The sequence below is a fragment of the Balaenoptera physalus genome (genome assembly GCF_965194825.1).
Source record: "Balaenoptera physalus genome assembly, chromosome: 4".
Lineage (NCBI taxonomy): Eukaryota > Metazoa > Chordata > Mammalia > Artiodactyla > Balaenopteridae > Balaenoptera > Balaenoptera physalus.
The window spans coordinates 100597088-100623564 of NC_138891.1; the positions used below are offsets into that span (position 1 = coordinate 100597088).

Here is a 26477-nt window from a genome sequence, read left to right on the forward strand (position 1 = left end):
TCACTGATGAACATAGATGCAAAAATCCTCAACAAAATACTAGCAAACAGAATCCAACAGCACATTAAAAGGATCATACACCATGATTAAGTGGGGTTTATCCCAGGAATGCAAGGATTCTTCAATATACGCAAATCAATCAATGTGATACATCATATTAACAAACTGAAGGAGAAAAACCATATGATCATCTCAATAGATGCAGAGAAAGCTTTCGACAAAATTCAACACCCATTTATGATAAAAGCCCTGCAGAAAGTAGGCATAGAGGGAACTTTCCTCAACATAATAAAGGCCATATATGACAAACCCACAGCCAACATTGTCCTCAATGGTGAAAAACTGAAACCATTTCCACTAAGATCAGGAACAAGACAAGGTTGCCCACTCTCACCACTATTATTCAACATGGTTTTGGAAGTGTTAGCCACAGCAATCAGAGAAGACAAAGAAATAAAAGGAATCCAAATCGGAAAAGAAGAAGTAAAGCTGTCACTATTTGCAGATGACATGATACTATACATAGAGAATCCTAAAGATGCTACCAGAAAACTCCTAGAGCTAATCAATGAATTTGGTAAAGTAGCAGGATACAAAATTAATGCACAGAAATCTCTTGCATTTCTATACACTAATGACGAAAAATCTGAAAGTGAAATTAAGAAAACACTCCCATTTACCATTGCAACAAAAAGAATAAAATATCTAGGAATAAACCTACCTAAGGAGACAAAAGACCTGTATGCAGAAAATTATAAGACACTGATGAAAGAAATTAAAGATGATACAAATAGATGGAGAGATATACCATGTTCCTGGATTGGAAGAATCAACATTGTGAAAATGACTCTACTACCCAAAGCAATCTACAGATTCAATGCAATCCCTATCAAACTACCACTGGCATTTTTCACAGAACTAGAACAAAAAATTTCACAATTTGTATGGAAACACAAAAGACCCCGAATAGCCAAAGCAATCTTGAGAACGAAAAATGGAGCTGGGGGAATCAGGCTCCCTGACTTCAGACTATATTACAAAGCTTCAGTAATCAAGACAGTTTGGTACTGGCACAAAAACAGAAATATAGATCAATGGAACAGGATAGAAAGCCCAGAGATAAACCCACACACATATGGGCACCTTATTTTTGATAAAGGAGGCAAGCATATACAGTGGAGAAAAGACAGCCTCTTCAATAAGTGGTGCTGGGAAAATTGGACAGGTACATGTAAAAGTATGAAAATAGAACACTTCCTGACACCATGCACAAAAATAAACTCAAAATGGATTAAAGACCTAAGTGTAAGGGCAGACACTATCAAACTCTTAGAGGAAAACATAGGCAGAACACTCTATGACATACATCACAGCAAGATTCTTTTTGACCCAGCTCCCAGAGAAATGGAAATAAGAACACAAATAAACAAATGGGACCTAATGAAACTTAAAAGCTTTTGCACAGCAAAGGAAACCATAAACAAGACCAAAAGACAACCATCAGAATGGGAGAAAATATTTGCAAATGAAGCAACTGACAAAGGATTAATCTCCAAGATTTACAAGCAGCTCATGCAGCTCAATAACAAAAAAACGAACAACCCAATCCAAAAATGGGCCGAAGACCTAAATAGACATTTCTCCAAAGAAGATATACAGATGGCCTACAGACACATGAAAGAATGCTCAACATCATTAATCATTAGAGAAATGCAAATCAAAACTACAATGAGATATCATCTCACACCGGTCAGAATGGCCATCATCAAAAAATCTAGAAACAATAAATGCTGGAGAGGGTGTGGAGGAAAGGGAACACTCTTGCACTGTTGGTGGGAATGTAAATTGATACAGCCACTATGGAGAACAGTATGGAGGTTCCTTAAAAAACTACAAATAGAACTACCATACGACCCAGCAATCCCACTACTGGGCATATACCCTGAGAAAACCATAGGTCAAAAAGAGTCATGTACCAAAATGTTCATTGCAGCTCTATTTACAATAGCCAGGACATGGAAGCAATCTAAATGTCCATCGACAGATGAATGGATAAAGAAGATGTGGCACATATATACAATGGAATATTACTCAGCCATAAAAAGAAATGAAATGGAGGTATTTGTAATGAGGTGGATGGAGTTAGAGTCTGTCATACAGAGTGAAGTAAGTCAGAAAGAGAAAAACAAATGCAGTATGCTAACACATATATACGGAATCTAAGGGGAAAAAAAAAAAAAGGCCATGAAGAACCTAGTGGTAAGACGGGAATAAAGACACAGACCTACTAGAGAATGGACTTGAGGATATGGGGAGGGGGTGGGGTGAGATGTGACAGGGTAAGAGAGTGTCATGGACATATATACACTACCAAATGTAAAATAGATAACTAGTGGGAAGCAGCCGCATAGCACAGGGAGATCAGCTCGGTGCTTTGTGACCACCTAGAGGGATGGGATGGGGAGGGTGGGAGGGAGGGAGATGCAAGAGGGAAGAGAAATGGGAACATATTGTATATGTATAACTGATTCACTTTGTTATAAAGCAGAAGCTAACACACCATTGTAAGGCAATTATACTTCAATAAAGATGTTAAAAAAAAAAAAAAAAGAAACACTAGCCTTAAAAGACACATTAGATCAATGGACTTAATAGATATATACACGACATTCCACCCGAAAGCAGGAGAATACACATTCTTTTCAAGTATACATGAAACATTCTCCAGGATAAATCACAGGTTAGGCCTCAGTAAATTTATGAAAACTTAAATCATATCTAGCATATTTTCCAACTACAATGTTATGAGACTAGAAATCACTACAAGAAAAAAAAATTGCAAAAAACAGAAACACATGGAGGCTAAACAATACGCTACCAACCAACTGATGGATCACTGAAGGAATCAAAGAGGAAATCAAAAAATACCTGGAGACAAATGAAAATGAAAACACAAGGATCCAAAATCTATGTGACCCAACAAAAGCAGTTCTAACAGGTAAGTTTATATTGATACAAGCTTACCTCAGGAAACAAGAAAAATCTCAAATAAACAACCTAACCTACCACCTAAAAGGATTAAGAACAAAGCTGAAAGTTAGCAGAAGGAAGGAAATAGTAAAGATCAGAGCAGACATAAATGAAATAGAGACTAAAAAGGCAATAGAAAAGATCAATGAAACTAAAAGTTATTTCTTTGAAAGATAAACAAAATTGATACACCTTTAGCCAGACTCATTAAGAAAAAAATGAAGAGGGATCAAATCAATAAAACAAGAAATGAAAAAGGAGAAGTTAAAACCAACACCATAGAAATACAAAGGATCATAAGAGACTACTTTGAGCAACTATATGCCAATAAAATGGATAAAAACTGGAAAAACTGGACAAATTTCTAGAAATGTACAGTCTCCCAAGACTGAGCCAAGAAGAAATAGAAAATATGAACAGACCAATTACCAGTAATAAAATTGAGTCAGTAGTAAAAAAAAAAAACCATCCCAACAAATATAAGTCTAGCACCAGGTGGCTTCACAGGTGAACTTTATCAAATATTTAGAGATGAATTAACACCTATCTTTCTCAAACTATTCCAAAATGTGCAGAGGAAGGAACGCTTCCAAACTCATTCTATGAGGTTAGCACCACCCTAATAACAAAACCAGACAAAGATATCACACACACACGCACACACACACACGCGCACACACACACACACAAAATTACAGGCCAATATCACTGATGAACATACATGCAAAAATCCTCAACAAAATATTAGCAAACCAATGCAACAATACATCAAAAGAATCATGATCAAGTGGGATTCAACCCAGTGATGAAAGGATTTTTCAATACCAACAAATCAATCATTGTGATACACCACATTAACAAGTTCAAGAATATAAACCATACGATCATCTCAATAGATGCAGAAAAAGCTTTGAAATAAATTCAATATTCATTAATGATTATAAAACTCTCTAGAGAGTGGGTACAGAGGGAACATACCTCAACATAATAAAGGCCACATATGACAAGTACACAGCTAACATCATACTCGATGGTGAAAAGCTGACAGCATTTCCTCGAAGATCAAGAACAAGACAAGGATGCCCACTCTCACCACTTTCATACAAAACAGTTTTGGAAGTCCTAGCCAACAGTAGCCAGACAAGAAAAAGAAATAAAAGGAATCCAAATTGGAAAGGAAGAAGTAAAACTATCACAAGGATCTGTTTGCAGATGGCATGATCCTATACACAGAAAATCCCAAAGATGCACCCCCAAAACTACTAAGAGCTCTTGAGTGAATTCAGTAAATTTTCAGGATACAAAATTAATATAAAGAAATCCGTTGCATTTCTATACACTAACAATGAACTATCAGAAAGAGAAAATAAGGAAACAATTCCATTTACAACTGCATCAAAAAGAATAAAATACCTATGAATAAACCTACCAAAGGAGGTAAAAGACCTGTACTCAGAAAACTATAACATGCTGATGAAAGAAACGGAAGATAACATAAACAGGTGGAAAGATACACTGTATTCATGGATTACAAGAATTAATATTGTTAAAGTGACCATACTACCCAATACAAAATACAGATTCAGTGCAATCCCTGTCAAAATACCAATGGCATTTTTCACAGAACTAGAACAAATAATTTAAAATTTCGTATGGAAACACAGAAGACCCTGAACAGTCAAAACAATCTTGGGAAAGAAGAACAGAACTGGAGGAGTCATGATCCCTGATTTCAGACTATACTGCAAAGCTACAGTAATCAGAACAGTATAGTACTGGCAAAAAACCAGACACGTGGATCAGTGGAAGGATATACAAGAATATACAACAGAGAAAAGACAGTCTCTTCAATAAGTGGTTCTGGGAAAACTGGACAGCTACATGTAAAAGAATGAAATTAGAACATTCTCTAACACTATATCTAAAAATAAACTCAAAATTGATTAAAGCCTACCTGAAACCATAAAACTCTTGGAAGAGAAAACAGGCAGAACACTCTTTGACATAAATCGTAGCAATATTTTTTTGGATCTGTCTCCTAAATCAAAGGAAATAAAAGCAAAAATAAACAAGTGGGACCTAATTAAAGTTAAGAGCTTTTGCACAACAAAGGAAACCACTGACAAAAATGAAAAGACAACCTACTGAATGGCAGAACTTATTTGCAAATGATATGACCAATAGGGGTTAATATCCAAACTATATGAACAGCTCATACAACTCAACATCAAAATAACAGACATTTTTCCAAAGAAGATATACAGCTCACCAGGCACATGAAAAGATGCTCAACATCGTTAATCATCTGAGAAATGCAAATTAAAATTGCAATGAGATATCACCTCACACCTGTCAGAATGGCTATCATCAAAAAGAACACAAATAACAAATGTTGGTGTGGATGTAGAGAAAAGGGAACCCTTGTACACTGCCAGTTGGAATGTAAATTGGTGCAGCCACTATGGAAAACAGTATGGAGGTTTTTCAGAAAACTAAAAATAGAACTGTCATATGAGTCAGCAATTCCACTCTTGGGTATTTATCAAAAAAACACCCCAAACACTAATTTGAAATGATACATGCACCTTAGTGTTCATAGTTGCCAAGATATGAAAGCAACCTATGTGCCCATCAGCAGATGAATGGATAAAGAAGATGTGGTACGTATATACAATGGCATACTACTCAGCCATGAAAAAGAATTAAATATCGCCATTTGCAACATGGATGGACTTGAAGGGTATTATGCTGAGTGAAATAAGTCAGACAGAGAAAGGCAAATACTGTATGATATCACTTATATGTGGAATCTAAAAAATACGACAAGCTCGTGAATATAACATAAAAGGAACAGACTCGCAGACATAGGGTGCAAACTAATGGTCACCACTCAGGAGAGGGAAGGGTGGAGGAGCAAGGTAGGGGTAGGGGATTAAGAGGTTCAAACTACTATGTACAAAATAAATGAGCTACAAGAATACATTGTACAACACAGGGAATATAGCCAATATTTTATATTAACTATAAATGGAACATAACTTTTAAAAATTGTGAATCACTATGTTGTACACCTGAAACTTATATGATATTGTATTAACACATCAACTATACCTCAATAAAGAAAGGATGTGGAAGATGTGAATAACACTATTAACTGACATTTATTGAACTCTTCACCCAAGAACAGCAAGATATACATTCTACGTAATTGCAGATGGAACATTCACCACATTCAATCGTATATGTTAGGTCATATATTTCTAAGAATAAAAATCATGCAGAATAGGTTCTTTGATCACATGGAATTAAATCAGAAATCAATCACAAAAAGATACCTAGAAAATTCCCAAATATTTGGGAAATTAAATAATAATACACTACTAAATAATCCAAGCATCAAAGAAGAATTTACAAGGTAAGTCTGGAAAATACTTTGAGCCAAATAATAAAGAAAAGAAATATATCAAAATTTGTGAGATATAGCTAAATACTCAGAAAATATGTATTGCTTTAAATGCTTTTATTATAAAACAAAGGTGTAAAATGCTTTATTAGAAAAGAAAGGTGTAAAATCAATAATTTCCACTTCCATCTGAAAAAGATAAAATGAGATTCAATTTAAATACAGAAAGTTCATAATAAAAACGAAAGTTCTTAATAAAAAAAGAGCAGAAATTAATGAAATTTTAAAAAGACACACCCACAGAGGAAAGTACCAAAACCTAAAGCTGGTTCTTGGAAAATTAATAAAACCATAAACTCTTTAAAAGATGGAGCAAAAAAATGGGAGGAAACATAAATTGCCAATATTAGAAATGAAAGAAGATATGTATATCATACAGGTCTTACAGACATTAAAATGATAATGAGAGGATGTTACAAACAATTTTATGCCAATAAATTTCACAACTTAGCTAAATTAACAAATTAACAAATTCAGTCACAAATTACCAAAAGTGACCCAAGAAGAAATACAGAACTTTAATAGCCTTACATCATTTAAAGAAACTGAATTTATAATTCATGCCCCCAACATACACACAAAATCCTGACCCAGATGGCTTCATTGGTAGATTCTATTTTAATGTTTAAGTAAGAAATAATACCAATTCTACACAAATCCAAAAGATAAAAAAATAAAAAGAGGAGGAGTAAATACTCTTCAAGTCATTTTATGAGGTCTCTACAGCCCTAATACAAAATCAGGGGAGGCCACTGCAAGATAGAAAATGACAAAATGAAACCCATTATGCTAAGTGAAATAAGTCAGAGAAAGACAAATATCATATGATCTCACTTACATGTGGAATCTGAAGAAAACAAAACACAACAAACCGATAGATGCAGAGAAGAAACTGGCTGTTGCCAGAGGCGGCTGGGGTGGAGGGAGCTTGAGATGGGTGAAAGGGGCCAAAAAGCACAAACTTCCAGTCATCAAATAATTCATGAGATGTAATGTATAGCATGGTGACTACAGTTAGTAATACTGTAGTATTATGTATTTGAAAGTTGCTAAGAATAGATCTTAAAAGTTCTCATCCCATGAAAAAAGAAACTCTATGTGTTGTAAAAAAAATAGATGTTAACTAGACTTATTATAGTGATCATTTCATAATACAGTTGACCCTGGCACAATGTGGGGGTGGGGCTCCGACCCCTGCACAGTCAAAAATCTGTGAATAACTTCGTTGCCGACCCTCTGTATCTGCGGTTCCACATTCGTGGATTCAATCAACTTCGAATCATGTAGTACTACTGTAGCATTATTTGAAAAAAATCTGCATATAAGCGAACCTGTGCAGTTCAAACCCCAGTTGTTCAAGGGGTCAACTGTACATACAAATATCAAATCATTATGCTGAATACCTGAAAGTGATATAATATTATATGTGAATTATATCTCAAAAAAATGTTCACACCAGCTTTATTCATAATTGCCCTGAACTAGAAACAGCCCAGATATTAATCAACAAGAGACTGGATAAACAAACTGTGGTATATTCACATAATAGAATATTACAAAGCAAGTAAAAGGAGTAAACAAGTGATACAACAACATGGGTGACTCCCCAAAACATTATGCTGAATGAAAAAACCTAGGCACAAAAATGTATATATCTTTCCCCTCATTTATATGAAATTGTAGAATAGGCAAAATTCTGGGGATCAAAATCAGATTAGTAGTTCCTCTGTTTCCAGGTGTGGGGTGTTGATTGGAAAGGGGCATGAAGGAACTTTCTGAGGTGATGAAAATGTTCTGTTTCTTGATTGGGAATGTAGTTACATGAGTGTATGCATTTGTCAAAATTACAGAACTATATACTTAAGATCTGAGCATTTCACTGTATTACAACTTATACTTCAATTAAAAAAAAAACTTCATATACGTTTCAGCTGAGAAGTCTCTCCTTTGGGAATCTAACCTATAAAATAAATGCATCAGTAAGTACATAAAGATACATGGGCAAGGCTTCAGTTGAGGAAACCAAGGTTCCCACGGTATTTAAAGCAGATTTTGCAGGAACTATTTCATTTTTTGGTCAACGTCAAAACACTTTTTGGGAAGAAAGTGGAAAGATTAACAAAAAAGGGAATGTAGAATCAAAAGTGCCTTCTCAACCCAGATAAAAGACTAAGTTTTTAAAAGTGAAAAAGTCACATAAAAAGTGCAGGCTGGATAATTTCCCCCCCAAATACTTGAATAAACTTGAGGTTGTCCAATAAAAATACCAAAGATATTATGGTTAAGCAGCAAGGATTGTTAGAAGTCCTTTTCTAAAACCACGGGTACAAAGGCCACTTAAAATCTTTTTGCATGAGTAAGGCTAGAAATGCAGAATTCCACAATACTACTGGAAAACTTACTGTGGGAAAAAAAAGAATATCTAGCAACAGGTGAATGATTGAATAAACTTTGGTACATTCACAGTATGGCATATTAGGCATCATTAAAAAGAATAATTATATATATGCAATTTGACTTGAAAGGATTTCCATCACGCAGTGTTATTTGAGAAGAGGAAGATGCAGAAGAGTGTACAGAATATGATCCCGTCTAGTAAATAACGATGACAGTTCTCATAGCGCCCAACCCTGTACAGTTTGCCCTCTGTATCCATGGACTCCACACCCACAAATTCGACCAACCGTGAATAGAAAATATGCCGGGAAAAAATTACAGAAAGTTCCCAAAGGCAAAACTTGAATTTACCATGCACTGGCATTATTTACATAGTAGTTATATTTTCTTAGGTATTATAAGCAATCTAGAGATTATTTAAAGTATATGGGAGGATGCGCATAGATTCTATGCAAATACTATACCATTTTATAGAAGGGACTTGAGCAACCACAGCTTTTGGTATCCTCGGGGATCCTAGAACCAATCTCCCATAGATACCAAGGGCGACTGTACGTATCTTTGGTACCTATATATGTTTGTGTATGTATATATGATATGAAATATAGATAAAAGTATGAAAGGAAAAGTACCAAATTGTTAATACTGATATCTTCAAAGAGGATTGGAGGGCTGGGAGTAGTTTAAAAACAGAAAAGATCTGTTTTAAAAGAATTCCCACAATAGATATCTAAGAAATGCTGTGATCACACACACACACACAAACACACACACGTAAAAAGATGGTAACCAAAAAAATTTTAATGTGTTGAAACATCGATTTTTACTTTCTTCCTTATTCTTTTTCCATCCACATATTTTGCTATTGACACATTACTTACATAATCAGAAAAAAAGGGCATTTTCATTTTCAGGGAAATAAAAACATTGCAAAAAACTTTGAAATTTAAAAAATATATGGTACTGCAAGTAAAGATATTGTTAATTCTGCATAATTAATATGTTTTAAAATTCAAAAATTTTAAATAAAAGATCACACAGTGTAAACAACACGTTTTGCTTACACCAAAGAACAAAACATCAAACATAAACAGACCCCAAAGCACAGACATCACAGATTGAAAGACACACACATGTACCTGGATGATTCAGAAGAGTATCAAGTTCTTCTTTGGCCACAACCATTCTTAATCTATCACTACTATCAATGACAAAAATAATGGCTTGTCCTTCTCTGTATAATATAAAGAATGAGAAATATTAAAGATAAACTTGAACATTTTTCTATGTTTACTATCCATTTGCAATTCCTAACCTGTGTATTATGTCTTCATGTCCTATGTCCATTTATACATTACAGGCTTTGGTGCTATTTCTTATTAGTTTATATGAGTAATTAATATATTAACCATGTTAGTCATATTTCATGTAAGATAATTTCTTTTCATTTGGATCATAATATGGTAAATTTAATGACATTTCATAATTTTTAAAAATGACAAGTAAAACCATAATCCTATTACACAGATACAACCATTAATATTTTCATGTAAATCATTTTCAACATTTCCTTTGCGTATATTCATACATGAATATCTACATCTGTACTTAAATGGAATCCTGCTGTTTTATACTGCCTTTCTGAAATATATGTACATTTCCCTGATCTTTTTTTGCAGGATAGTTTGAACTACTTTTATATGAAACATTAAAGCTCTACACCAGTGTTTCTCAAATATTTTTTACCATAACCATAGTGAGAAATATATTTTACATTAAGATGCAGTTAGACACATAAGTATATGTAAATATATTTGAAATAGTCTCCTGAGACAATACTTACAAAGAGCTTTTGTTTTATTCTATTTGACTTTTAAGCTGATAACCAGCCACTGAAATGGTATAAGGATTCACTTACAGAACACAGCAGCACTTCAAAAATCACTGATTTCCTTCGCATCTTTCTTTTAATGATTACAAAGTATAATGGGCGTGTCATTAAATATGGTACCAAACTTCTATTTTTGGACTTATAGGTTACTTCCAATTTTCATTACTATGAAAAACTTTGAGATAAACATCCTCCTAAATACATTTAAAAAATTTCTTGATACTTTAAGATCTGTTCTTAGGAGTAAAATTTCCAGGAATACATATAAAATTTAAAGTTTTAGATAAACATTGATAAATTACCCTCTGGAAATGTTATATCAATTTATACTACTACCAGCACTTTTCCCACTCCCTTGCCAGCATGGCTCTTATCATTCTTTTCAATTTTTTACCATCCTAACAGCATATTATTTTCCTTTGTATTTTGTTAATTGCTCGTTAAGTTCAGTATATTTTCATATATTTATTGGACATTTATATATTTATTATGACTCAGTGTAATCATAAATTAAGATTTTAAAGTTCAATGCCATTAGTAACCACGTGCATATAAAAATAAACAACTTTTTAATACCATTTTCTCCTATCATTTAAAAAATGAATGCAAATTATCACAGTCACATATTACTAGTGGATATAGAAACTGATATAATTGGAAATATCTATCAAGAGCTTTAAAAATGTTCACTTTGAGCCAGTAATTTCATTTCTGGAATTTATACTAAGGAAACATGAAGTATGACAAAGATTTATACAGTAATATGTTAACTGAAGAATTGCTTATAATCTTCAAAAACTGAGAACAGTCTTTATGTCCAAAAATAGAGAAATGATTAAGCAAATTTGGGTACAGGAATATGAAAAAATATTAGGCTGCCATGAGAGTTACTTCCTTTCTATGTTTTTCCTGAGTCACCCTTATCATAGAATGTTAACTGAAAAACTATATAGTACACGGTACACACTTTAGAAGGCTCCTTTCTCAATTATGTAAAGTATATATTAGATATTTCAAAATAGAAGAAACATACCCAAAAGATTAACAATGGTAAATTTATTAGTAGTGAGATTTACAGGAAACAATGTTTAAATATTCTTTTCTATATTTTCCAAACAGTAACTCCTTTCCAAATATGCACCCTTTATAGTTTATGCCTTATTACTTTTTTTATATTCTAAGAGTAATATGCAAAAATTATACAATAATTAACATTACAGAGTCATACAAATGACAAACTAAACTTCCTTTATAATCTTATTCCCAAAGCAAATGCTATTAATGGTGCGGTACATATTCCACTAAGAATTTTCTTCTCTCTCCATATATATTAGGCACATACTTTTATTAAGAATAATTTTTTTCTTCATATAATTGAGATATGAAAAAATGTCATTGTAAATAATTCTCAACACACATTCTTCTCTGTGTATCTTTGCCCAGTAGTCCTAGGCATACTGTACTTTTCTGAAAGCAAAAATTATGGCTGTAGGGCATGAACATTTTTCATTTTAACAGATATTGATAAATTACCCTAAGAAAGATGCTACATTCTCACTACAAGAGTGGATTATTTTGCCAACAGTAGACTTAATTAATCTTTTAACCTCTTTCAGTCTAACAGATTAAAATGCACTTGTTCTTTCACAATCAGAAAAGTATAGAGATAGAGGAAATAAATTTACTATTACTGTAGACTTCTCAACAGTAACCATATTCAGCATTCCATCTATAATGTACCTATAATATTCCTGAATTCATTAACTTCATCCAAAAAGATTTTGAAGAAAAAGAAGTTAAAGTCAGAAAAAAAGCTTCCTTTTTTGAAGTACTATTTTTTATGCAGTATTATGTTTTCTGTAATTAAAATAAATGTTACATTTTTTTAAAGTAACTAAAGTAAATACATTTTTTTTTTTAGAAAAAAGAATTGTTTACCTACTAATTGGAAGAAGAATAAAAAAATCCTATACTGAAAACTGAGGTTTCCTTAAAAACAAAAACACCTCACATTTCCCCCAGAGAATTTAATGCAGGATACCACAAACATTCCACCCTTCCTTTTCCAAACTGGCCCTCAAATCTGAAGCATTCTTCTCTTTCTACCTCAGAGGTCCTCTGGCTCTATATGATTTAAATAGGCCTTCAATATGAAAAGAATATCTGGAATAAATCTCCTTTGGTTCCTACCCAAGGAATACAACATTTGTCCCCACATTAGCATGAAAGAATTAGCCAATGAAAATTAAAATCTGATCTGGCAGTCATCACACACCATTTGAAGACAAGAGTTCATAAGGACAAAAGTGCATTTAGTGAAGAGATACTGTTTATAAATTTCAGACTCCAAAAGTGAGTTACACTCATCTTAAATGAAGAAGTCCTAGCAATATTACAAGTTTAATGAATTTATTTTAACATCGCATGCAAATCTTGAGAAGGTATAACACACTTGGATCCTAGCAACTTGACAGCTGTTAATCTGAAGAAATTGGTGAGCACTTGATTTGCACATGCTAAAAATATCTTGTTTAGAATTGCTTGTAGAACACATGGATCAACTATTAGTGCTGATATTTTAACTAAATTTATACAGTAAGTATTTACTGATCTATCTGGCCAGAATCATACTTGGTCTTGAAGAAATACTGAATAAAAAAAAATCCCTGCCCTTGAGGAGTTCATAATCCCACTAGGGAGGCAGCTATGGTACATGAGTTTAAGATGTAATAAATACGATTCAAGAGATATGAATGGACGAAGTACCGTGTCAACACGGCGGACAGAATAACTGGGCAAAACAGTGGAATCCTTCATAGACGAGGTGACTTTTGAGCTAGTCCTTAAAGGACAAATATATTAACCTTAAGTTGCAGAGAAGTAGGGTAGAATAGGACATTAAAAACGGACAGAACAACATATGCAAGGTCAGGAAGAATCTGAAGCATTTGAGAAATAATGTGAAGTATGATTATACTTTTTTTTAAAAATTAGGAAGTATACTTAAATTATATAAAGAAAAAACATTGCAACCTAACCCATGTAATCATTTGGATTTCTAATCATTACTGGTTATTAGAATATAATCATCTAGTTTACCAACATTCACAAACATACTTACTTATAATAGTGTTCCCAGAGATTTCTGTATCTTCCTTGACCTGACATGTCAAACACTGTAAAAGACAAACTATAAAACAAAACAAACAAAACGAAAAAACATGACTACATTATAAGGTAGTAAAAGTGTAACTTTTACTTAAAATTTTAAATTGTTTTCAATCAAAGAAACCACCCTTGAATATACAATATTCAACTTGGGCCAGCTTTCAAGTACAAGTGCCATAGAATGAATTTTTTTTAATATAAATATGATTTTACAGTGAGTAACATATAAAAAAGATATTTCCTTTGCTAGTGAGGTTGTCAGAGCTTATCTAAACTCTAAATTCTTTAGAATAATCCAGAGGTAGTGGTACAAATATTTTAACATCTATGGGTTTCTGAAATAGCAAATTACTTTTTTCTAAGAGTAGGAGGAATAACTATGTAGATCTCATGTCATTTTTCACCCACAACTTCTTAATCACAAGTTTAATAAAATGAATTACCTGGACGATTTGAATTTCTCTATGCTGAATCCTATCGTTGGAACTATATCTTGAGATTGAGCCTTTAAGAGAGAAGACAAAGTTTAGAAATTTGCAATTACCAAAGATGAATTTTTCCTCAGGTTAAAAAAAAAAGCACCCAGATTTTCCAGTTCTAAAATCTGCCACTAAGGAGATGACAGGATTAAACAAAATTATAAATTTTGCAATGAGATCACTGTGTGTGAATTCTTTATAAAGTTTAAGGTTTACTAATTATAAATCTGCATGTGTGTCTTCACATTCACATTTTGTGGCTTGCTGCAAGTTACCATGGACTTAAAGTGGTTTCATAAGTCTCCTTCAGCTCACATATAGGACTTTCTAATCTTTCATACTTATTGAGTTTATATATGCTACAGAGGACTGTCCTCATGTGTAGATGGTGAATATACATGGTCCCTGCTCTCATGGAATTTATAATCTGGAGGAGGTAAACAGCAATAAACAACTGAGTTACAAGTGAACACAATTTTGAGCAGTGCTCAGTGCAATGAAAGGTGATTGAGGGTGGGAGGCAATGGGGCAGAGGAGGGTTAGTATAGAAGAGCCTCTCTGATGAGGGGACATCTCACCAGGAGTGAATGTTAAGAAGGGGAAAAGCTATGACAAGATCTTGGCAAAGAACATTCCAGTCAAAGGAATTAGCCAGGGCATGCCCTCAAGGCGGGGAGGAACTCACCACTCAGAAAAAGTAGAAAGCCTGTATGTCTAAAGTATATTTAGTAAGGGAAAGAGCTGTATGTAACTAAGTAAGATAGGTAGGGCCTTGAAGGCCATGGTGGGAACTGTGTGGAAAAGAGATTGCAAGGGGGCAAGAGTAGTATAGTGGGAGACCTGCTGACACATCCCACAGGCAAGTAGAAGGCCTTAAATGGACAAGTTAGCTCATCAAATGCATCATAATACTTCTATCATCAAAACTTTCTCCTTTTGAATAAAAACCCATTCACTTTCTGACCCAGATGCCTAGGATTTATTCTCAACTCCTCCCCTTTTTACATTCCCTATACAACCGTTCTCTAAGCTTTATGGGTTCTATCTCACTAACTTAGCTCAGGCTCTTATCGTTTCTTGCTTCAGATTACTACGACAGCCTCCTGATTACTCCTAATTGCTAATATACTACCTAAACAAGTTACTTAACTTCTCTAAGCTAGGGGTCCCCAATCCCGGGCCTTGGACCGGTAGTGGTCCGTGGCCTGTTAGGATCCGGGCCACACAGCAGGAGGTGAGTGGTGGGTGAGCGAGCGAAGCTTCATATGCTGCTCCCCATCACTCCCCATCGCTCGCATTACCGCCTGAACCATCCCCCCCAACCCCCCTGCACCCCACCCTGTGGAAAAACTGTCTTCCAGGAAACTGGTCCCTGGTGCCAAAAACGTTGGGGACCACTGCTCTAAGCCTTAATTTTCCCAAATGTGAAATATATTATTACTATCCTTAACTCATAATGTTATCATGTGAATTAAATAAGTTAATGGATGCAAAATACTCAACATAGTGTCTGGTCCATAGAAAACGCTCAACAAATGTTTGCTATTATTAGAATTACACTCTCACTGATTTCAGTTTCATTCCCCAATTTTCTCCATACTGCCCAAAGTGTAACTTAAAAAAATTTCCTTTCAGTTCATCTTGTTGCTTTCATGTAAAAACAGGAGAAGGAGAGGGGGAATTGTTGCTCCACATCATTATGTTCACTTCGGTAGTCTACTCCTGAAAATTTAAAATTCAAATCGAAAGACAGAAGGTGAAAAGTCACTGTAGCTTGGTCACCTTAATAGCAATGTGTTAGTGAAAAGACCTCCCAGAGCTGCCCTGGTTTTGGCTTTCTGAGATTTGTTTATTCAGCTTTTCCTTTCATCCTGTGAGCTGCCTAGTATTCTTCCAAAAATATCTCTCTCTTTGTTTATGTTAGACAGATTTTATTTCCTGTTACTCAGAATCCTGCCTCATACCTTAGGGGTCTTTCATTGCACAACAAACTTTGGAATAAAGAGTTTCCTAATTTTTGTTGTCCCAAAATGCAACACTGTTTTGATTTTATGGATTTTCACGTGCCAATCATGTGATAAAATCATCAGCTACTATTATTAGGAAAAACATAATAAAAAAGTTAAAAGTTTAAAGAAACCTCAGAAAATATACCTCAAATGAGTAGCTCTGTCTTCAGTGAACTGTAATTAGTAATTGGCCTAGCCTCTTCACAATCACCCAGTTTCTTCACAAACTCTTTGTTTCCAGAGAAGCTACCCTTTAACTTGCTGGTTTAATAGGGATAAAATTAATCAACTTTCTTTTCTTCCCCTCACTTCTAAAGTTCTATTGGAAGATAATTAGAAAGAAGAAACTCCACAAATTAATCAGGATAGGACAAGATATGTGGGCTGGTACTTCCAGATTTTCCTCTAAACAATTCCGAAATAGTCTCCACTGATTAACTTTCCTCTGCTCTATCCAGGAACAAATACATTTGGTAATTCTCTAAATTGGACAGGGAATGCTTACAAAGCAAGCAAAGGGCACAGGAATTATTATCTAAGTGGACCAGGCTATCTGAGACAGCCCAGGGATAGACCAACATCAATAAGAGTAGAACAAGATTTCTAAGAGAGGTCCTATTTGGTTAGCTTTATTAAGACTGCTAAAAATGATATCCTTGGTGCTATCGATCATTACTCCCTGCCCAAAAATAAAAATTAAAAAAATCACCCATCAGTCCATTTTTCCAAAAATACATTTAACTACTAAGCAATATTCTAGGTATCTGGGATTCAGTATTGAACAATACAAGATCTATACTCTTATGGAATTTAATTTTATAATGAGGAAAAATTTAATAAACAACAACTGTATATGCAAGGTAATTTCAGATTGTTTTAAATGTTAAGAATATAAAACTGGATGATGTGATAGAATGAGAGCATTTATGTTGGGGAGTGGGGCAAAAGTGGGAATTTTAGAAGAAAGGTGTTTACAGAGCACATCTCAAGAAAATGACAGCTAAGATCAGGTTCTTGGAAAGTTATCAAGTTAAAATGTACCTCCTCTCTCTCTATTCATCAGTTTAGAAAACCTAGATCAGCAACCTCAGTATATTAACAATAAGTGAACATTAGGACAGCTTAATATTAAAAACTAGTTTGGGTTCAGGAAGTATCTTGTTATCTAGAAACTGATTTTACCCCCAAAATATAAGAGACTACTAAAAAATGAGATTTGCGATTTCTTTTGCAAGACATTTCCTAATAGAGCATTGTAGATTTCTGTTATTCACCTTAATTCATTAAAAATAATGAATTTCTCACAGTGGATGTAAGCTCACAAGAGGCTTTTCTTGAGTTCAAATGTAGGGAGGAAGCAAGTGTTATATCTGTGCCTGAATGACAGAGGTTTTGGGGCTTTTAAGAAGTCCCATTTCAAGTGTCCTCTTGACTATTATCAGCAAGTTGTTTTTAAAATTTTTTTAAAATAAAGCAGCTTACTCTGCTCTCAGGATGTAGAGGTCAATTGTTCTCAGGAGACAGGATAGTTGCCTAAGGATTAAGGCTCAGTAAGTGGTGTCAGAAATTAGGCTATCCCCTTAAAAATAGCCCTGGAGATAGTCTAGGCTAGTTCCATAATTCATCAGAGGTAGCAGAGAGACAGGTATGTTGGAAAGCAAAAGAAGATTAATTAAAAAGCCTTACTTATTGGCTACAAGCCCAGGTTTTCCTGAGGACTCTCCCCGACTAATGTGGTGTGTTAGGCAGGGTTAGTAGATCTTTCACAAGACTAGTTTGAAATTGGGATATTAGAATATTTCAAGATGACAGACTGAGCTCATGCTGCCTCCTTCCCCTTTTGCCCCAAATAAATGACCAATAATGTTTAGAGAAGAAAGCTGTTCCCATCCATACCATATCAAAGATTATCCTTATGGTAATAACCATGTCTTGGGACAGAAAATCACTATACTGTTGGGGATGATGGAAAAAGATAATGTAATTTCTGTTTTGTTCTTTGAATGTTATTTCTGCCAATTTGAGTATAGTAGGCACTGGGGGGGTTGGCCCACTTTGGGGCTATTAACTGTGGCTCTGGTTTCAATCATTTTGTACTTATTTGAGACTACTTTTACAAAAAAATTACTTTTGAGGATATTCCTTCATGTGGAGAAAAATGGAAATATCTCCTATAGGATAGGACCTTACCTAAAGAATTTCCTTATAATCTTGCTCACAGCCTTACCTGCAGAAGTGCCACTAAGTTTAACTATTAGCCCAGGTTGATCTGCTGATAGCTGATCCATGGAACTAATTATGTACCCAAGCACAGCTGCATGTGGTTCTATTTTTACCATCCATCCATCATTCTCTAAATTCAATTCAGACCCCATTCAATTGGGTAGGATGCTATATCTTCCTCTCAAGGACTGTTAAAGAAATTTCTCATAATCACCTAGGTCAGGAGACAGACTCCAATGTATACACACTTTTTGACCTGTTCTTTTCCTTATTGGGGAAGAATCTCTTTTTCTCTGCTTCTATATAGAGAGAAATCCATTAAAATAACACTTCTAGTTACTCTATCTCCCCTCTCCAAATTTATTCCTCTTCATAGGGAAAAAAAAAGAGACTTCTTTGACTTCTCAGTTTATGAAATGGAAACCGACATCCTTGGCTCTGCCTCTCTCTTTGTCTCTGTCTGTCTCTTTGAGAGCCACATGCTTCTCGAAACCGTGCATTCTTATCTGTTCTTAGCCATGCAGTAAACCTAGATGAGCAGGATCTTTCTCTGAGGAGGAAAGCTTGAATTTTGGGACACGAATCATAACTTAGAGTGTTAGCAAGTCCTCTGGCCAGACCTAAACCTTGCCCTCCAAAATCACCTTTTTCAATAAAACTGCTAGTTTTCATCTCTGCCTGACTTCAGCATGTATATCTCAGCTGATTTCCAGCTTGGCTGGGGAGCCCCTTAAAACACCTAAATTGCTTTGCAAATCCATTTTCAACTTCTTATCACAGCTGCCTCAAACAAACTCCCACCTGAAAATACACCAGCAATTAGTTGTTTTCACATGGCAAACTCACTCATGTAGAAGAAAGGAATGATGACCAGAAGAAAAGAAATAATGGCATTTTTGTAATTCCAAAGCAATCTCGAACTAAACAGAAGTATAACTGAAGCCGTTGGGAGAAAGAAAAAAAAAAAGGCAGTAAGGCTTCTCATTCTGCTCAACCTGAAGCACTGTTTGCAGGCACTGAAGTCCACCTTCAATGACCATATTTAGGAGCAATGCTTCCTGCTCTCCAGCCATTCAGTCATTAAGAGTACCAGCTTCCTAATTTTTGTTCTGTCTGTATGCAGTCTATATTATTTTTTTACTCAGTATTTTTCATTGATTAATGGTTTTTACCTAGATAAAAGTACTTACAACTGTAAATGTTAGCTGTCTACCCAATATCCACTCTCCTCTTCTTTCATACTTACAGGACCCCTATTACTAATGGAAGCAGCAATATGTCCTGCTTAAAAAAAAAAAAAAATCCAGCCTCATTTACAGGTAGGGGTAGCCAGTGAGGTAAAAGAGTCATTAGTTGGGGCTTCTAGGTAAGCTCTTTAAAGAGGGCTTACTTAGCAAGAAGGCTTATTCTTTCGCCCTGTTCTTTTCTCATCCCTGTGATTTAGAATATAGATAAGATAGTTAACTAAGGTGGCCATGTGGAGATCTTGAGGATCTTGAAGAAAACCAGGCACTAAGAATAGCAAAGCAGAAAGATGGAAGATGCCTGGACCATGTAGCTGCCACAGCAGCCTTGGAATACCTCTTCTGGACTTATTTAGATGACAGAAAAATAAGTGTCTTATTTAGTCCACTGTTATGCGGGTTTTCTTTATATGTAGCAGAACCTAACTGTAACTCATGCATTATGTGGTGGATGTGCTAGCTTTATATATATTTCAGTTATTAAAATAATATGTTCAAGTACTTACTACTTAAATGACTCAAAGTCATCTTGCTTGCTACTACTGCTATGCATACCACACTCCTGGGAAACTAATTATCCATAGAACCTATAAGAATGATTCACCTTTCTCTTTGTTTTGCTCTTCTTGTAAAGAGAGAGCCAAAAAGAAGGCAATGCTACCTGAAAGTAAACCCCACAAATTTGTGAAGATCTTCTGAGAAGAAAAGACATTTGGAAAATATTCCAGTTTAAATAAAGATTTACCTATTTACCTGCATAAAATATACTGCAAATTATGGCTGGCTGATACTTATTAATTTAAGGTACCACAAATTTGACAAGATTTCACAACATGATAATGAAGTTATAATGGCAAACAAAATAATCCTGCCTTATCTTTCTTTAGCAGAAAATACAGGGGGCGGAGTCAAGATGGCGGCAGGAGAGGATGCGGAGTTCGCGTTTCCCCACAACTAGGGTGCCTGCCGGACACTGGTGGGGGACCTCAATGCCCGAGGAGATGGGAGGAACCCCCAAGCGACTGGGTAGGATGAGGGGGAGTGAGGGGGGAGGAGAAGTGGAGGCTGGACAGGACTGGCGCACCTGAGGGGTGGCTGGGAGAGGGGAGGGGTTCCCACGCCCGGAGGGAGCTTCGGGGGCTCAGAGGATCGGGGGAGCACGCCTAGCGTCTCCCTTGCCCAGTCGGGCCCTGGGAAGCCTTCAGGGCTCCTCGGCAGGGTCCTCCACCCTCCGAGGCCCCGTTGGTCCTAGAGCCATAGGAGGGAGGCGAGGGGAAGAAGAGGAGAGGTGGGCGGGAGGAGCCCTCCCAGACCGGAGGATCAGGGAAGTGCGACAGGTCTTTGCCCTGGCCGCTCGGCCGCAGGAAGCTTGCTGGGCTCCAAGGCCCCCTCCGGGCCGCGTGGGTCCTAGCAGCATAGGAGGGAGGCAGGGGGAGAGGAGGAGAGGCAGGAGGGAGGGGCCCTCTGGGGCCGGAGGATCAGGGGAGGTGTGGCCGGCGTTTTCCCCCAACCCACTTGGGCCCCGGGAAACCTGCTGGGCTCCCAGGCCTGGTGCTCTGATCTCCAGGGCCCCCTCCAGCCTTGTGGGTCCTAGGAGCATGGGAGGGAGGGAGGAGGGGGGAAGAGGAGGAGAGGCAGACCATCTGGGGCCAGGGGATCAGGGAAGGCACTGTGGGCGTTTCCCCTGCCCACTTGGCCCCGGGAAGCCTGCTGGGCTTCCGGGTCTGGTCCTCTGCCTTCTAGGATCTCCTCTGGCCGTGTGGGTCCCAGGGGCATAGGAGGGAGGGAGAAGAAGAGAGGCCAGTGGGGAGAGGCCTTCCAGGATCAGAGGATTGGGGGGAACATGCTTAGCATTTCCCCTGTCCACTTGGGCCCAGTGAGCCTGCTGGGGTCCTGGACCAGGTCCTCCACCCTCCAAGGCCAGAGGCACTGCCTGGGCCCCTCCTGCTGAGGCTCCTCCTGCTGCATTGAGCCTAAGACTCATCGCCCCACCCACCCAGCCCCGCCAGGGCCTTTTCCTGCTCTGTTGGTCCTAAGCATAGGCCCCGCCCCCACCTAAAACCCACCCCTGCCCAATCCCCGCCCCCCACAGCCAAGGATTTTTCTGGATCTTTTTTTCTTTTTCTCCTCTTTTTTACTACTGTGGGTCTGTTTTACCTTCCATTGTTGTTTCAACTATATTCTTATTCTTTCTAACATATCTGTTAGTTTTCTAATCTAATTTTATTTTTTACTCTTTGTTATTGTTCTGCTCCTTTTCTTTCTTTCTTTTTTTTTTTTTTTTTGCCGCCCCACACATCGTGTGGGATCTTGGTTCACAAGATGGGGGTCAGGCCAGAGATCCTGCAGTGGGAGCTCCAAGTCCGAACCACTGGACTAACGGAGAACCTCAGACCCCAGGGAATATTCATCGGAGTGAGGTCTCCCAGAGGTCCTCATCTTGGCATCAAGACCCAGCTCTACCAAACAGCCTACAAACTCCAGTGCTGGAAGCCTCAGGCCAAACAACCAGTAAAACAGGAACACAATCCCACCCATCAAAAAAAAAAAAGAGAAGACAAAAAAATATGTTGCAGATGAAGGAGCAAGGTAAAAACCTACAAGCCCAAATAAATGAAGAGGAAATAGGCAACCTACCTAAAAAGAATTCAGAGTAATGATAGTAAAGATGATCCAGAATCTCCAAAATAGAATGGAGGCACTGACTGAGAAAATACAAGAAATGTTTAACAAAGATCTAGAAGAACTAAAGAACAAATAAACAGAGATGAACAGCACAATAACTGAAATGAAAAATACACTAGAAGGAATCAATAACAGAATAAATGAGGCAGAAGAACAAATAAGTGAGCTGGAAGACAGAATGGTGGAAATAACTGCCAAGGAACAGAATAAGGAAAAAAGAAAGAAAAGAATTGAAGATAATCTTAGAGACCTATGGGACAACACTAAACGCACCAACATTCGAATTATAGGGGTCTCAGAAGAAGAAGAGAGAAAGAAAGGGTCTGAGAAAATATTTGAAGAGATTACGGTGGAAAACTACTGTAACATGGGAAAGGAAATAGTCACCCAAGTCCAGGAAGCACAGAGAGTGCCATAAAGGATAAACCCTAGGAGAAACACACCAAGACACATATTAATCAAACTAACAAAAATTAAATTCAAAGAAAAAATATTAAAAGCAGCAAGGGAAAAGCAAAAAATAACATACAAAGGAATGCCCATAAGGTTATCAGCTAATTTTTCAGCAAAAACTTTGCAGGCCAGAAGGGAGTGGCAGGATATCCTTAAAGAGGGATGAAAGAGAAAAACCTATAACCAAGATTACTCTACCCAGCAAGGATCTCATTCAGATTCAATGGCAAAATCAAAAGCTTTTCAGACAAGCAAAAGCTAACAGAATTCACACCACCAAACCAGCTTTACAGCAAATGCTAAAGGAACTTTTCTAGGTGGGAAACACAAGAGAAAAAGACCCACAAAAACAAACCCAAAACAATTAAGAAAATGGTAGTAGGAACATACATATCGATAATAACCTTGAATGTAAATGGATTAAATGCTTCAACTAAAAGACACAGACTGGTTGAATGTATACCAAACAAGACAATATATATGCTGTCTACAAGAGACCCATTTCAGACCTAGGGACACATACAGACTGAAAGTGAAGGGATGGAAAAAGATATTCCACGCAAATGGAAATCAAAAGAAAGCTGGAGTAGCTATACTCATATCAGATAAAATAGACTTTAAAATAGACTGTTACAAGAGATAAGGAAGGACACTACATAATGATCAAGGGATCAATCCAAGAAGAAGATATAACAATTATAGATATTTATGCACCCAACATAGGAGCACCTCAATACATAAGGCAAATGCTAACAACCATAAAAGGGGAAATAGTAACACAATAATAGTACGGGACTTGAACACCCCACTTACACCAATGGACAGATCATCCAAGCAGAAGATAAATAAGGAAACACAAGCTTTAAATGACACAACAGACCAGATAGATTTAATTGATATTTATAGGACATTCCATCTGAAAGTGGCAGAATACACTTTCTTCTCAAGTGCACATGGAACATTCTCCAGGATAGTTCACATCTTGGGTCACAAATCAAGCCTCAGTAAATTTAAGAAAACTGAAATCGTATCAAGCATCTTTTCTGACCACAACACTATGAGACTGGAAATCAATTACAGAAAAAAAACTGTAAAAAATACAAATACAGGGAGGCTAAACAGTGCACTACTAAATAATCAAGAGATCACTGAAGAAATCAAAGAAGAAATTTAAAAAATACATAGAAACAAATGACAACGAAAACACTGTGACCCAAAATCTGTGGGATGCAGCAAAAGCAGTTCTAAGACGGAAGTTTATAGCAATTCAATCTCACCTCAAGGAACAAGAAAACTCTCAAACAATCTAACCTTACACCTAAAGCAACTAGAGAAAGAAGTACAAAGAAAACCCAAAGTCAGTAGAAGGAAAGAAATAATAAAGATCAGAGCAGAAATAAATCAAATAGAAATGAAGAAAACAATAGCAAAGATCAATAAAACTAAAAGTTGGTTCTTCGAGAAGATAAACAAAATTGATAAACCTTTAGCCAGATTCATCAAGAAAAAAAGAGAGAGGACGCAAATCAGTAAAATTAGAAATGAAAAAGGAGAAATCACTTCTGACTCTGCAGAAATACAAAGGATTATAAGAGACTACCACAAACAACTATATGCCAGTAGAATGGACAATCACGAAGAAATGGACAAATTCTTGGAAAGGTATAATTTTCCAAGAGTGAACCAGGAAGAATTAGAAAATATAAACAGACCTATCACAAGTAATGAAATTGAAACTGTAATTAAAAATCTTCCAACAAACAGAAGTCCAGGACCAGGTGGCTTCACAGGTAAATTCTATCAGACATTTAGAGAAGAGCTAACACCAATCCTTCTCAAAATCTTCCAAAAACTTGCAGAGGGAGGAACACTCCCAAAATTGTTCTGCAAAGCCACCATCACCCTGATACCAAAACCAGACAAAGATATCACAAAAAAATAAAATTACAGACCAGTATCACTAATGAAAATTGATGCAAAAATCCTCAACAAAATACTAGCAAACAAAATCCAACAACACATTAAAAGGATCATACATAATGATCAAGTGGGATTTATCCCAGGAATGCAAGGATTCTTCAATATATGCAAATCAATCAATGTGATACACCATATTAATAAATTAAGGAATAAAGACCATATGATCATCTCAATAGATGAAGAAAAAGCTTTTGACAAAATTCAACACCCATTTATGATAAAAACCCTCCAGAAAATGGGCACAGAGGGAACCTACCTCAACGTAATAAAGGCCATATACGACAAACCCACAGCCAACATCATACTCAATGGTGAAAAATGGAAAGCATTTCCACTAAGACCAGGAACAAGACAAGGATGGCCACTCTTGCCACTCTTATTCAACACAGTTTTGGAAGTTCTAGCCACGGCAATCAGAGAAGAAAAAGAAATAAAAGGAACACAAATTGGAAAAGAAGAAGTAAAACTGTCACTGTTTGCAGATGACATGATAGTATGCATAGAAAATCCTAAAGATGCCACCAGAAAACTACTAGAACTAATCAATGAATTTGGTAAGGTTGCAGGATACAAAATTAATGCACAGAAATCTCTGGCATTCCTATACACTAACAACAAAAAATCAGAAAGAGAACTCAAGGAAACAATCCCATTTACCATTGCAACAATAAGAATAAAATACCTAGGAATATACCTACTACCTAAGGAGGCAAAAGACTTGTACTTAGAAAACTATAAAACATTGTTGAAAGAAATCAAAGATGACATAAACAGATGGAGAAATATACCATGTTCTTGGATTGGAAGAATCAATATTGCAAAAATGACTATACTACCCAAAGCAACCTATGGATTCAATGCAATCCCTATCAAACTACCAATGGCATTCTTCACAGAAATATAACAAAAAATTTTACAATTCGTATGGAAATGCAAAAGACCCTGAATAGCCAAAGCAATCTTGAGAAAGAAAAACGGAGCTGGAGGAATCAGGCTACCCAACTTCAAACCATACTACAAAGCTACAGTAATCAAGGTAGTATGGTACTGGCACAGAAACAGAAATATAGATCAGTGGCGCAGGATAGAAAGCCCAGAGATAAATCCACGCACCTATGATCACCTAAACTACGACAAAGGAGGCAAGAACATACAATGGAAAAAAGACAGCCTCTTCATTAAGTGGTGCTGGGAAAACTGGACAGCTACATGTAAAAGAATGAAATTAGAACATTCCCTAACACCATACACAAAAATAAACTCAAAATGGATTAAAGACCTAAATGTAAGACCAGACACTATAAAACTCTCAGAGGAAAACATAGGAAACACACTCTTTGACAGAAACCACAGCAAGATCTTTTTTTACCCACCTCCTAGAGTAATGAAAATAAAAACAAAAAAAACAAATGGGACCTAATGAAACTTAAAAGCTTTTGCACAGCAAAGGAAACC

At 36.3% G+C, this 26477-nt stretch overlaps 1 protein-coding gene and 1 long non-coding RNA gene across 7 annotated transcripts in view; one reads left to right on the forward strand and one right to left on the reverse strand.

Moving 5' to 3' along the window:
- The window catches only part of LOC309660153, a 639313-nt gene that overhangs the window by 58571 nt on the left and 554265 nt on the right, over positions 1–26477 (forward strand). The gene's annotated exons all lie outside the window — the stretch shown is intronic.
- ARL6 (ARF like GTPase 6) overlaps positions 1–26477 on the reverse strand; it is a 67937-nt gene that overhangs the window by 35610 nt on the left and 5850 nt on the right. For 4 of the 6 annotated variants that reach the window (XM_082460613.1, XM_082460614.1, XM_082460612.1 and 1 more), the window contains exons 3-6: positions 14393–14454; positions 13903–13971; positions 10030–10124; positions 4985–5068 (exon numbers count right to left, since the gene is read on the reverse strand). In XM_082460613.1, coding sequence (XP_082316739.1) covers positions 4985–5068; positions 10030–10124; positions 13903–13971; positions 14393–14454 — 310 coding nt within the window. The remainder of the gene's footprint in view (positions 1–4984; positions 5069–10029; positions 10125–13902; positions 13972–14392; positions 14455–26477) is intronic. The other 2 variants (XM_082460616.1, XM_082460617.1) reach the window with 1 other exon arrangement.